At 39.6% G+C, this 12,918-nt stretch overlaps 1 protein-coding gene across 2 annotated transcripts in view; it reads right to left on the bottom strand.

Moving 5' to 3' along the window:
* Window positions 1-5,236: 5,236 nt before the first annotated feature.
* The window catches only part of LOC108707431 (stomatin), a 28,850-nt gene continuing 21,168 nt past the window's right edge, over window positions 5,237-12,918 (bottom strand). For both annotated transcript variants that reach the window (XM_018245441.2, XM_041581176.1), the window contains 3 exons: window positions 12,545-12,748; window positions 12,132-12,266; window positions 5,237-5,622 (listed from right to left, as the gene is read on the bottom strand). In XM_018245441.2, the coding sequence (XP_018100930.2) occupies window positions 5,434-5,622; window positions 12,132-12,266; window positions 12,545-12,748 (528 nt within the window). In that variant the 3' untranslated portion in view covers window positions 5,237-5,433. The remainder of the gene's footprint in view (window positions 5,623-12,131; window positions 12,267-12,544; window positions 12,749-12,918) is intronic.

The raw sequence follows: 12,918 nt of genomic DNA, 5'->3' as shown, positions 1-12,918 counted from the left end.
AGGTTTAATTTGGCGAAGTATTGAAGTCAAAGTTTTTTTAAAGACACAGTACTTCTATATTATTATAGAATGGTCGAATATTCTAACTATTTTACTTCGAAACGAATTCGAAGTCGTAGTATCCAAAAAATTACTTTGGATTTTTTTACTTCGAAAATTCCCTCGATTCACTTCGATCCTTGATAAATCTGCCCCTGAATGTTTAAATTATTTTTAGTAGGCAAAGTTTGGATATCCATATTACAGAAAGATCCCTTATGCGGAAAACCCCAGGTCCTGGGCATACTGGATAAAAGGTCCCTGACCCGTAGAAGCATTTACTAGGCTTGTACAGTTATTGTATAGAACTTCATAGGATATTATTAGTGACGGGTGAATTTGAACCGAAATTCACGTAACGTCGAAAAATTTGCAAAGCACGAATTTTGATGCCCGCATCAATTCTGACACTCTCGTTAATTTTAGCATTAAAGTCAATGCCTTCTGAATAGTGTTGACGCACAACGTTTTGATGCGAGCGACTTATCTGACTTGCGTCCAAAATTTTATGACTTTTGGACAAAATAGTCGCAAGTATAAAAATTGCCGATCGCGTCAGAATTGACGCACATCAAAATGATTAAATGCGGCCCGAAACATCGGATGTATAAAATGCATCCAATAAAAGCAATTTGATTTACCACAAACTGGAGTGCTAGAAGATTTTTGTATATTACTTGACCCTGCACCCACATTCACTGACATATTCCGGATCAGAGTGCGGCTGCTTGTGACTAAGGGGCAGATTTACCTAGGGTCGAATATCGAGGGTTAATTAACCCTCGATATTCGACCATCGAAGTTAAATCCTTCAAAGTCGAAGGATCGAATGAAAAATTAATCGATCAAATGATTTTCGCCCAAAAAAAGCTACCAAAGCCTTTGGGGACCTTCCCCATAGGCTAACATTGACTTCGGTAGCTTTTAGGTGGCGAACTAGGGGGTCGAAGTTTTTTCTTAAAGAGACAGTACTTCGACTATCGAATGGTCGAATAGTCGAACGATTTTTAGTTTGAATCGTTCGATTCGAAGGTCGAAGTAGCCCATTCGATGGACGAAGCAGCCAAAAAAACCATTCGAAATTCAAAGTTTTTTTGCTCTAATCCTTCACTCGAGCTAAGTAAATGGGCCCCTTAATATATACAGTTCACAGTATAGTATATATCAGGGTCGGACTGGGGGGCCCGGGGCCCACCGGGACTGCTGTCCAGGGCCCCCCCACCGGCCCCCCGCCCCCCCTACTAAAACCCGCATGCGCAACAACGCCGCTCGGCGCGCATGCGAAACAACGCCGCTCGGCGCGCATGCGCAACAACGCCACTCGGCGCTGCGCATCGCCGGAAATAAAAACATTTTTGCGATTGGAAATATCGGGAGAAGGGTTCTGGCCCGGTGGGGGCCCATGAGGGTCGGGGCCCACCAGGTTTTTTCCCGGTATCCCGCCAGGCCAGTCCGACACTGGTATATATCATCCCATCTGTTATCAACAGTAGGAGTGTATTATCCCATATACTGAGAAGTAAATGTTGCACAAACACTTCATGATTAGTAACTGATTGAACAAATATTTAATTATCGGATCTCTGCACCCAGCGCTAAAAACTACTATAAGATCCTGAAAAACTACAATAACATCCTGAAAAACTACAATAACATCCTGGTTGATAATGACAATAATTTTAATATTAGTTTTGCAAAATATATCCTTTATAAAGTGACAGCTCATAATTATGACATATTTCAGGTACTCACTGATGTATAGGTAGCTGCTGCTTTATTTATTTCTCTTTTACAATGTACTACTATGGGTGGCTTGTGCTGGATTTATATGTCTTGTGTAGTGATCTTCCTAATGCTTTTCCTAATCCTGCCCTCAGGAAATATTTAACTTTTAAAAAAAACACACATTTTTTTACAGGTGAATTTAAAAGCTTATGAGAGTATCAAATGTCACTCTGGGCTCCCATAAGGAAATTCTGAAATAGTGGGATCCTGGGAGTTTAATGTTTAATATAAGGTGTATTTTCTAAGAGTCCCTACATAACCCTTAAAGGGGTTGTTCGCCTTTAAATTCAATTGTAGTATGATATAGAGAGTGATATACAAACACAATTTGAACCTTGTTTTCGTTTTTTTTATTATTATTTCCGTTTTTTTTTTTTGGAGTTTTTAAGCTTTTAATTCAGCAGCTCTCCAGTTTGCGATTTCATCAGTCTGGTTGTTAGGGTCCAAATTACCCTAGCAACCATGCATTTTAATAATAAAAATTACACTGAGGCGAAAAGAACCACACCTGTCACAAGAAGAATAGGCCACACCTGTGCCTATTCTTCTTGTGACAGATATTCCACTCATGATCAGATCTGGTAGGACTGTGAGGGTTCCTCAGATTAGAAGAACTTGTCCTGGTGAGCTTCTCATGTGAACCCAAACAAAGACTCCATAAAAAATGCCTTGTTTTCCCTTGTAACAGTAATCCCCAAACAGTGGCTCATGATCAACATGTTGCTCCCCAACCCATTGAATGTTGCCTCCAGTTGCCTCTAAGCAGGTGTTTATTTTTGAATTCCGGGCTTGGAGGCAAGTTTTGGTTGTATAAAAACCAGCTTTACTGCCAAACAGAGTTTCTTCTAATGTTCCAACTCACATAGGTGCTGCCAGGTAGCCAATCAAAGCCCTTTTTTGGTGCCCCAGGAACTTTTAGAGTTTTTAGATATGAACGTGGCTCATGGATACAAAAGGTTGGGGACCCCCGTGTTATAGGTTAGCCTGTACAATGCAGTCCCAGCAGCCTTCCAGCCAAGGTTCATCATGATTGCTGCCAGAAGCTCACTAATACAGTGAAGGTTATTCTCCAGTATAGTTATCACATTTCACCTTATTATTATGAAACCTACTGATGTTTCTATGGAATTCAGACTCTGCCACGTCACTGGTCTCTATGTACTTTGGTAATGTGCCATCACACTCTTATCAACAATGTCTGTCGACGCTGGATCAGCAAACACACCCAGGTACACCATCTGGCGACTACACACTTGTCTCCATTCATTCACTCTCCTTTGCTAAATTCAGTTAATCCCCCAAAATATCCACCTATTTACCCCACAAAGTTGGCATCTCTATATTGTGTTCTCTCTGCTGAACTGCTGGAGACACAACTGACTATCCAAGTTCAGTCTCACATGGGCTGAGAGATGATTAACTAGGTGAGGAATTTAACAGCTCACGGGTAACTTGTTGCTTTTCCCAGGCTGGAAATACGTGGGAAGAAAATATAAAAATTCAAAAGAGGTTGAACCGTGGCACCCATCAACACAACTGACACTGTATGTGAAGTCTGGGTGTGTCATACAATTGTCTCAAAACTGCAGCCCCCAAATCCCACTAATGGGCCCCCTGTACTGCCATACCCCCAACAACCACTAAAAATGGGAGCACTACTGTCACACTAAATATTATCAGGACTGCACCGAATCCAGGATTCAGTTTGGGATTTGGCCCAGGTGTAATACTACTCTGAAGCTTCCTACATGTGCCAGCCTCTAATGACGCGAGTGCATCGTCCAACGTCATTGAGCTTGGTGCAAAATTCAGATATTTAAAGGGACTATGCACAATTGTTCTCTCCCCAACGTAGTTCTATTTCCAATAGTTCCTGGGCGCGCTTTCTTATTTTTTCTGATCTGTTCTTGATCCTGCCTCTTCCTGACCTTGTCTAGTCCTTTTCTGACCTTTGTCCATGTACTGACTAATTTCCTGGATCCTGCTTTGTACTGCGATATTTGTGTGTTTGACCCGGCCTGTGATCTCGACTACTCTTTTGGCTCCTGTAATTGTACTGCTTCTCCCGATTGATATCGACCCGGCCTGTCCGTTGACCATGCTCCTTGTTCTCTGTTCCTGCTGCACATGTTCGGTTCCCTTGTCTGCCCAGAACTCTCTCCTTGCTCTACTCACTTTAAAGGAGAAGGAAAGGTTAAAACTAAGTAAGCCTTATCAGAAAGGTCCACCTAAATATACCAGTTGACCCTCAAAGTAATGCTGCTCTGAGTCCTCTGTCAAAAGAAACACAGCATTTCTTTCCTTCTATTGTGTACACATGGGCTTCTGTATTAGACTTCCTGCCTTCAGCTTAAATCTCCAGGGCATGGGCTTGAGCATGCTCAGTTGATCCTCTTCCCCTCTCCCTCCTCCCCTTCTCTGCTGTAATCTGAGCCCAGAGCTATAAGTGAGCAGGGAGAGACTCAGACAGGAAGTGATGTCACAGCAAGCATATATGGCAGCTGCTATCCTAAACAAACAGTGAGTTTCTAGAGCTTTTTACTCAGGTATGGTGAAACATTCTACAGAATAAATATAGCATTCTAACTTGTACTGTTGCAGCTAATCTATTGGCAATAAAATGCCTCCATAGCTTTCCTTCTCCTTCAAGACCTGGCGGCATTCAAGTAGCTGAGGGCTCTTCCTGAAGTGAAAGGGGGCTGCTATAGGCAGAAAAGTGAGTCGTGACCAGAACCTTGGGGTTTGTTCTGGGTTTGGGAGTCCATATGTAACACAGGGATTAGGAATTGGCCAAATCCAAGTGCCTGGCTGAACCAAATACAAAAAGTAACGTGGCTTTTCCTCACACAAACAAAGAGTCGGAATGAAGTCCAGGGTTCATGGTTCTCTTTCCTCCTTTTTTCCCTAATTTACATATGGAAATTCGTCCGAATCTTTCACAATGGATTCGAGATTCAGCCAAATCCTCAAATACTGGATTTAGTGCAGCCCTAAATATAATTATTATTATTATTAGAAACATGCCATACGGGAAAAAAAATAAAATTGCCTTTATTGTATATTTGGCAAAACGATGTGCTGTTTTGGTTGCTACCATTTAAAGTGATAGGCAAATGTCTCCCGTTTGCTACGCTTAATTGGTGAAAAATTTGCGAAAAATCAGTGAAACACGATAATTGATGCCCGCGTCAATTTTGACACTGGCGTTAAAGTCAATGGCCATTCGAATAGTGATGACGTGGTGCGATTTTGACGCAAGTGATTTTTCGGATCCAAAATTTTTTGACGCTGGTGAATTTTCGCCGCAAATTCACGCCAGTCGAATTTATTCGCCCATCACTATTCATTTATTTGGTTTTTGGTATTTTGCCAAATAATAAAAAATGAAAACAAATTGCAAATTGTCTCAGATTATCACTCTCTACATCCTACTAAAAGTTAAATGAAAGGTGAACAAGCCTCTTTAAGGTACATACCAAAATTCCAAAACATATTCTTTACTTTCCTGCCCCAGAAAACATATTTGCTGCAATGACCAATATCCAGAGCGGTAAATACATTGAATTTTGTTCATTTATTGCTCATATTACAGCACTGCTCTTTTTATTGCTACTTTGAAATTAACAGGGATAGGACATCCATAGGTAATGGGAATATGATAGTTGAGTTCTTCTCTGCTGAGATGTGTGAGAGGGTCTGCAAATAGCGGAGCTGAAGAGCTGCCGGTGATTCGGACATGATTTGAGCTGCTTCCTTCAACGAACGAGAGGCGTTCATCTCTCCGTCTGCTGCAATGACCTGCCATAAGATAATATATATATATTAAATGCTATCAGATATATAAACTAATGTTAACTACATTAACCCTGTATCTCTATTCAGTATTACTGCAGTATCTATTAAAGCAGAGATTTGTCTACTTCTGGGTTTCGTCCATTATAATTGTTTAGCATTTTTTCAATTCCCAGTTATGGGATTGAGTATCCGGAAACCCGTTATCCAGATATCTCGGCATTACTGGGTGACCCTCTCCCATTATTCTTTCCAATTGATCCAAAAATTATTTCCCTTTTCTCTGTAATAATAAAACAGTAGCTTGTATTCGATCCAAACTTAGATACAATTAATCCTTTTTGGAAGCAAAACCAGCCTATTGGGTTTATTTAATGTTTACATGATTTTCTAGTAGACTTAAGGTTTGAAGATCCAAATTACAGAAACATTTGTTATCCAGAAAACCCCAGGTCCCGAGCATTCTGGATAACAGGTCCCATACTTGTATAAGAAAATATGATTGGACTTTTAGCTAACTTTTAATATGATTCAGAATGCCAAATCTAATCAACTTTTCAACTGGTCTTCATTATTTACCTTCTTTTTCTGAATCTTTCCAGCTTTCAAATGGGGGTCGCTGACCCCATCTTAAAACAAGGGCTGCACATTTAGGGGCCCATTTACTTAGCTCGAGTGAAGGAATAGAGGAAAAAAACTTCGAATTTCGAATGTTTTTTTTTGGCTACTTCGACCTTCGACTACGACTTCGACTTCGAACGATTCGAACTAAAAATCGTTCGACTATTTGACCATTCGATAGTCGAAGTACTGTCTCTTTAAGAAAAAACTTCGACCCCCTAGTTCGCCACCTAAAAGCTACCGAGGTCATTGTTAGCCTATGGGGAAGGTCTTCTAGGTAGAAGAAAAATAGTTCGATCGATGGATTAAAATCCTTCAAATCGAACAATAGCGCTAAATCCTTTGACTTCGATATTCGAAGTCGAAGGATTTAACTTCGACAGTCGAATATCGAGGGTTAATTAACCCTCGATATTCGACCCTAAGTAAATCTGCCCCCTATTGTTATTTCTATTTTTTATTACTCATGTTTCTATTCAGGCCTCTCTTATTCACATTACAGTGTCTTATTCAATTGAATGCATGGTTGCTATGGTAAGTTGGACCCTAGCAACCAGATTGCTGAAATTGTAAACTGGAGAGCCGCTGAATAAAAAGCTAAATAACTCAGAAACCCTAAAATAATAAAAAATGAAAACCAATTGCAAATTGTCTCAGAATATCACTCTCTACATCATACTAAAAGGTGAACAATCCCTTTAAAGGGACAATACTTCTAATATGAAATGACACACTGTCAGGGGCCCAGTCATATCTCTGCAACACAAATAAACCTGCCCTGATGACCCATTTTGAATGCTGTAAAAACCAATGCAAAATCTGTGTTTATCTCTCTTTTTTTCATCTAGAAAAAGAGTTTCTGAAGCAAACACATCGGTTGTACCAGTGCAGGACATTATATTTAAATCACTTTGGTGTTACTGTTCCTTTAATAAACCTACTTTTCCTTAAAAGGAATGTCAACCCAAACATAATTGTTGCCTCATAAAAGAAAACAAAATTCCAAGCAACTTTGCAATATAAATTCATTACAAGTTATTTGAATATGTATTGCTATTGAAAGTAGTGTCTGACTATTTCTATTCTCTGCACTGATGGCTCAGATTGTTGATACAATGTAAGACATGGCAGCTGATTAACAGACTAATATTTGCTGGGAAACTAAGGGGTTATTTATTAAACTCCAAATGACAAAAAAACCCGAAAAAATGTTTTTTTTACTATAAAATTTTATTTTTTAGTGGAAAAAAAACACAATTTTTTTGGGATTTATTATACCCAGGGGAAGGAAAAAGTCAGAATCCGAAAATCCGGCATCTCAGAACTGGCGAGGTTGCATATATCCCGGAGATATCCTCATCTGCGCTGGGTTTCGTGCAATAATCTGAAGATTTTGTGGTTTTCTGGCAAAAATCTGAAAAAAAAACTAGTTTTCGGGTGGAAAATTCGAAAAATTGGTACAATTCAATTTTTTTTACAATTTTTTTTTTTGGGTTTTTCGCTGCACAGGACATTTTCGGGAAAATGTATTAATAAATCAGGGGGGAAAAAACCCATGCGGATTTGGTTGGCGTATTTTTCAGAAAATAACTAGATAAATTGGAACTTGTTGATAAATGAACCTCTAAGACTTTTTTGTTTAAAAAGTAACAACCTAGAATAGCAATTGTTTTTACAAAGCACTGAAACGTTGTAATAAATGTATATTGGAAAGTTGCATAGAATTGTGTTAGCCAATTTATTAGCCAACATTTTATTTTGGGGTTGATTTGCCCTTTAACTGTACAGTATTTCTTGTGCAAGACCCTCTCAGGCATAGCAATTAATGGCCAAAAACTCATTAGATGAACAGCTCCATGTCAGCAACACATGTTATGAATGTTTATTAGTATATTAAAATTACTCTGTCATATGCTGAAAGCCTAAATGCCTATACATTTGACAACATATCCTTCGTTATAGGGTTAATATATTAATAAATGCTTAAGATGTTCTTTTTCTTTAATCATTTTCTCCTTCCCTGTTTCTCAAGAACTTTGTTCAGTTTTTCCCATGGAGGTGATGATACTGAAAATAGAATATTGACTCACTCTGCTTACATGGAGCTTTGAATAGTCTGCTCAGAGCTACACCTAATGACTCATGCCAACACTTCCGTAATGCTAATACGGTAAAAGGGTTACCATGTAACCTAAATTCACTTTTAGTATGATGTAGGGAGTGATATTCTGAGACAATTTGCAATTGGTTTTCATTTTTTATTTATTGTGGTTTTTGAGTTATTTAGCTTTTTATTCAGCAGCTCTCCAGTTTGCTAGGGTTCAAGTTACCCTAGCAACCATGCACTGATTTGAATAAGAGACAGGAATATGAATAGGAAATGGCCTGAATACAAAGGTCAGTAATGTATAATTGGCTATAACAATACATTTGTAGCCTTACAGAGCATTTGTTTTTTGTTTTTTTATAAGATCAGACTTTTAAAAAATCACAAATTTTTCGGAATTTATTAAACCCTGAGGACGGAAAAGTCAGAATTAGGGATGTAGTGAACCGCCGAGTATGTGTTCGCGAACGCCGTTCGCGAACACCGGCAAAAAATGCGAACAGTTCGCGAACTGTTCGCGAACTGTTCGCGAACTTCGAACATCCGAAAATCGTTCGATTCGAACGATCGAAGGATTTTAATCGTTCGATCGAACGATTTTCGTTCGAATCGAACGAAAATCGTTCGATTTTAGCGACCGAATGGTCGAATGGTCGAACGATTTTGACGCGAACGCCTATTGGCGAACGTCGCGCGACGTTCGCGAACTTGCGGCGGACGCGAACAGTCGAAGTTCGCGCGAACTAGTTCGCCGGCGAACAGTTCGCTACATCCCTAGTCAGAATCAGAAAACCCGGCATCTCGGACCTGTCGAGGTTACATATACGTCAATGGGAGACGTCCCAATGATTTTTTGATGTCCGCTGGGTTTTGTGCAATACCCTGAAGTTTTCGTGCAAAAATCTGAGTTTTTTGGGTAAAAATCTGAAAAAATCGGAGGTAAAATCCAAAAAAATCGTGAAAATCAGATTTTTTCCTGCAAAGCTAATTTTCAGGAAAATGTAATAATAAAATGAGCGGAAAAAACCTGAGCGGATTGGATCAGAGTTTGTAACAGAAAATATTGAGATAAATTTGGACTTTGATAAATAACCCCCTAAAAGTTCACTTAACAGTGAATAACCCCTTTCAATCACCTTTATGAGTGTAAACTCTATGGGGCAGATTTACCTAGGGTCAAATATCGAGGGTTAATTAACCCTCGATATTCGACCGTCGAAGTAAAATCCTTCGACTTCGAATGATCGAAGGATTAATCGTTTGATCGAACAATTTGAAGGATTTTAATTCATCGACCGAAGGATATTCCTTCGATCAGAAAATTGTTAGGAAGCCTATGGGGACCTTCAAACGATTTTTACTTCGAATCGTTCGATTCGAAGTCGAAGGTCGAAGTAGCCCATTCGATGGTCGAAGTAGCCAAAAAAAACCATTCGAAATTCGAACTATTTTTCCTCTATTCCTTCACTCGAAGTAAATGGGCCCCTATGTAAGGGTGTAGGACAAATACAGTACGATCTTAAAATGAACATTTGCCAAATTTGTGCTTTTCTGCAAAACGAAAGTGTAACTTTGTGATCCATTCCTGAGGTTTCCTGACGTATATGAAAGGAAAGTCTGCCAATACTATTTGAGAATATTCACATTCACACTGCCTGTTTCTACATGTCTTCCTGATGGCTCATGCCTCTCATTTCAAGGCTAAAGAATCGAGTCGAATGAGTGGAAGCAGATTTTGTAACAATCCCCATGTAGTTTTGGTTTCTGTCCTGCCTTCTGTCTCGTCTAGACTGTAGCAGTTTCAGCTATGAGTTCTATACAGATCCATGACTTGTGGATCCTCAATACTGGGGCCCTTCTTCCCCAATAACTGATACCAATAAATCTGGGTGGAAAGGCCACAGCTTAGTTTATTCTACATTTTACTGTAAATAACAACCCCTTAAACATACACATTATTAAGCACTCATAATGATATTCTTAAACCAATACATAAACAAATACATAAACCATTGCTGGCTGCAAATAACCACATACAATTTAACATCCTGACTTTATTTCAAACCTGAGGCTAGTTCCCAACACACCCACATACTGTGGCACCTAACTGGGCCTAGACCACCCAATTTATTTCACGAATGTTTCTGAATTTATTAAACCCAGAGGATGGAAAAGTCTGAATCAGAAAATCCGGCATCTAAGTTTGGGTTTCATGCAATACCCCGAAGTTTTCTGGCAAAAATCAGTTTTCATACCAAATGGGCACTTACTTATAGCCTATGAGTAAGTGCCCATTTGGTACGAAACGCGTTAGGCTACTATGTCCTAAATCAGTGATCCCCAACCAGTAGCTCGTGAGCAACGTGTTGCTCTCCAACCCCTTGGATGTTGCTCCCAGTGGCCTCAAAGAAGGTGATTATTTTTGAATTCCAGGTTTGGAGGAAAGTTTTGGCTGCATAAAAACCAGGTGCACTGCCAAACAAGTCTCAATGTAGGTTGACAATCCAAATAGGGTCTAACAAATGGCCAATCACAACACTTATTTGGCACCCCAGGAACATTTTTCATGTTAGCGTTGCTCTCCAACACCTTTTACTTCTGAATGTTGCTCACAGGTTCAAAAGGTTGGGGATCCCTGTCCTAAATAAACATTTTTTATCTTTACAAGTTTTGCTACTGCATTCCTTATCACTAGGGGGCAAATTTATCAAGGGTCGAATTTCGAGGGGTTAAATCCCTCGAAATTCGACTGGGGAATAGAATCGAATAGGCAATTCGGGCAGATTTACGCGCTGGCGAATAGTCGAATTGGCGAATATTCGCCAGGAAATAGGCGCTCGATCGAATATTCGCTCGAAGGATTTTCATTCGGTCGGATGCCTTTTTATTCGATCAAAAATTTGGAAAACTTGGACTTTCCCATAGGCTTTTAAAGCAATTTGGTAGGTTTTAGGTGGCGAAGTAGGCAGTCGAAGTATTTTTAAAAGAGACAGTACTTCGACTATCGAAGGGGCGAATAGTCGCAGCGTTTTTTGTGCTCGTACCAGTACTTCGACTATCGGATGGAGAATAGTTGCAGCGTTTTTGTGCTCGATCTATTCGAATCATTCTACTCAGGCGAATTTACGCCAATTCGATAGTCGAAGATCACAAAAAACTACTCGAAATTCGAAGTTGTTTTACTTCGAATCCTTCACTCGAAGTTAGTGAATCGGCCCCTAGACACGTATTTGTCTACTACAATCCCCATAATCCCCCACCACTCCAACAGCGCCGTATTCGTCCCACCAGTCATGGCCCGGCCACTTAACCCTTCTGCTTTGTAGCTAGGGTTGCCACCTGGCCGGTATTTTACTGGCCTGGCCGGTAAAAATTATGGCTGATCCCAATATTATTGATAAGGAAAAAGATAAATATATATAGGAAGGCCGGTATTTTTTCCCAGAAAAGGTGGCAACCCTATTTGTATCAATATTTCCTCCATGTTTAATACGATGTGGGCTAAAACAGAACTATTAGAGAAAGCTTTTTTTAATGAACCCACATTACTGGGGCCGTTAGGGGGTAAATTGTTAAGAAAATCATATATACTGTATATACACTCCACTTGAACTATAAGGTATTAGGTAAAAAGGGTTGTTTCACCTTTAGGTTAACTTCTAGTTCAAGTTTTTTTTTAAAGGTTTGAAAAACCAAAAAACCCAATCACCAATCAAGACTGCACTATGGTAAATTGTTAATTTAGAAAAGTAAAAGCAACAAAACAAGATAAAAAAAACATTTATACCTTGGCTCTGGCTTCACGGGAAGCTTCTGCTTCAGCGGCCATGGCTCTCTGTAGGGATTGAGGTAACTTTACATCCTTTATCTCCACACGCTCCACTTTGATCCCCCAGTCTTTAGTAGCTTCATACAAGATTCTCTAAATGTTCAAATGTTTTCAATTAGGACACCTTTGCTAACGGATCATTTGTCTTATTTAAAGGGATACTGGCACAGGAAAAATATGTTTTTTTTCTCGAAACGCATCAGTTAATAGTGCTGGCATATTGTCAGTATCCCAGCTGCCCCCAGTCATGTGACGTGTGCTCTGATAAACTTCAATCACTCTTTATTACTGTACTGCAAGTTGGACCAGAAATGTTGCCTAATTACAATGAAGCTCCAATATACATTATTTACATATTTCCAATTGCTTACACTCATTTGATCAGCCATCTCTTCCCGGTCTATGAGGATTTCCGTGAGGCTTTTAGTTCCCAGCATATTCCGGAGTGTAGTCTGTGCCAGCATCTGGGTGGCTTGGCTGGCGTTATCCACCTTCACTACGGCAATGGTCGGATTAAAAACGCGATAGAATACAACAGCATCCACCATGATGGTTACAGAGTCTTTGGTTAAAACCTGAGGATACACCTTATATTTAGAAGGTTTAAAGGTTCAAGCAACAATGAACTTTATTCAGAATCTATTTGTGTTATTGTAAGTAATTCTGACTCTTTTACCCTCATCTATAACAAAGGGCATAAGTTTTGCCTGGGTGCAGCAACCCATAGCAACTAATAGGGTGTTTC

This window comes from Xenopus laevis, chromosome 2L (genome assembly GCF_017654675.1).
Source record: "Xenopus laevis strain J_2021 chromosome 2L, Xenopus_laevis_v10.1, whole genome shotgun sequence".
Classification (NCBI taxonomy): Eukaryota; Metazoa; Chordata; class Amphibia; order Anura; family Pipidae; genus Xenopus; species Xenopus laevis.
Note: the sequence above shows the minus strand (reverse complement) of the source record. Positions and strands in the feature narration are given on the sequence as shown.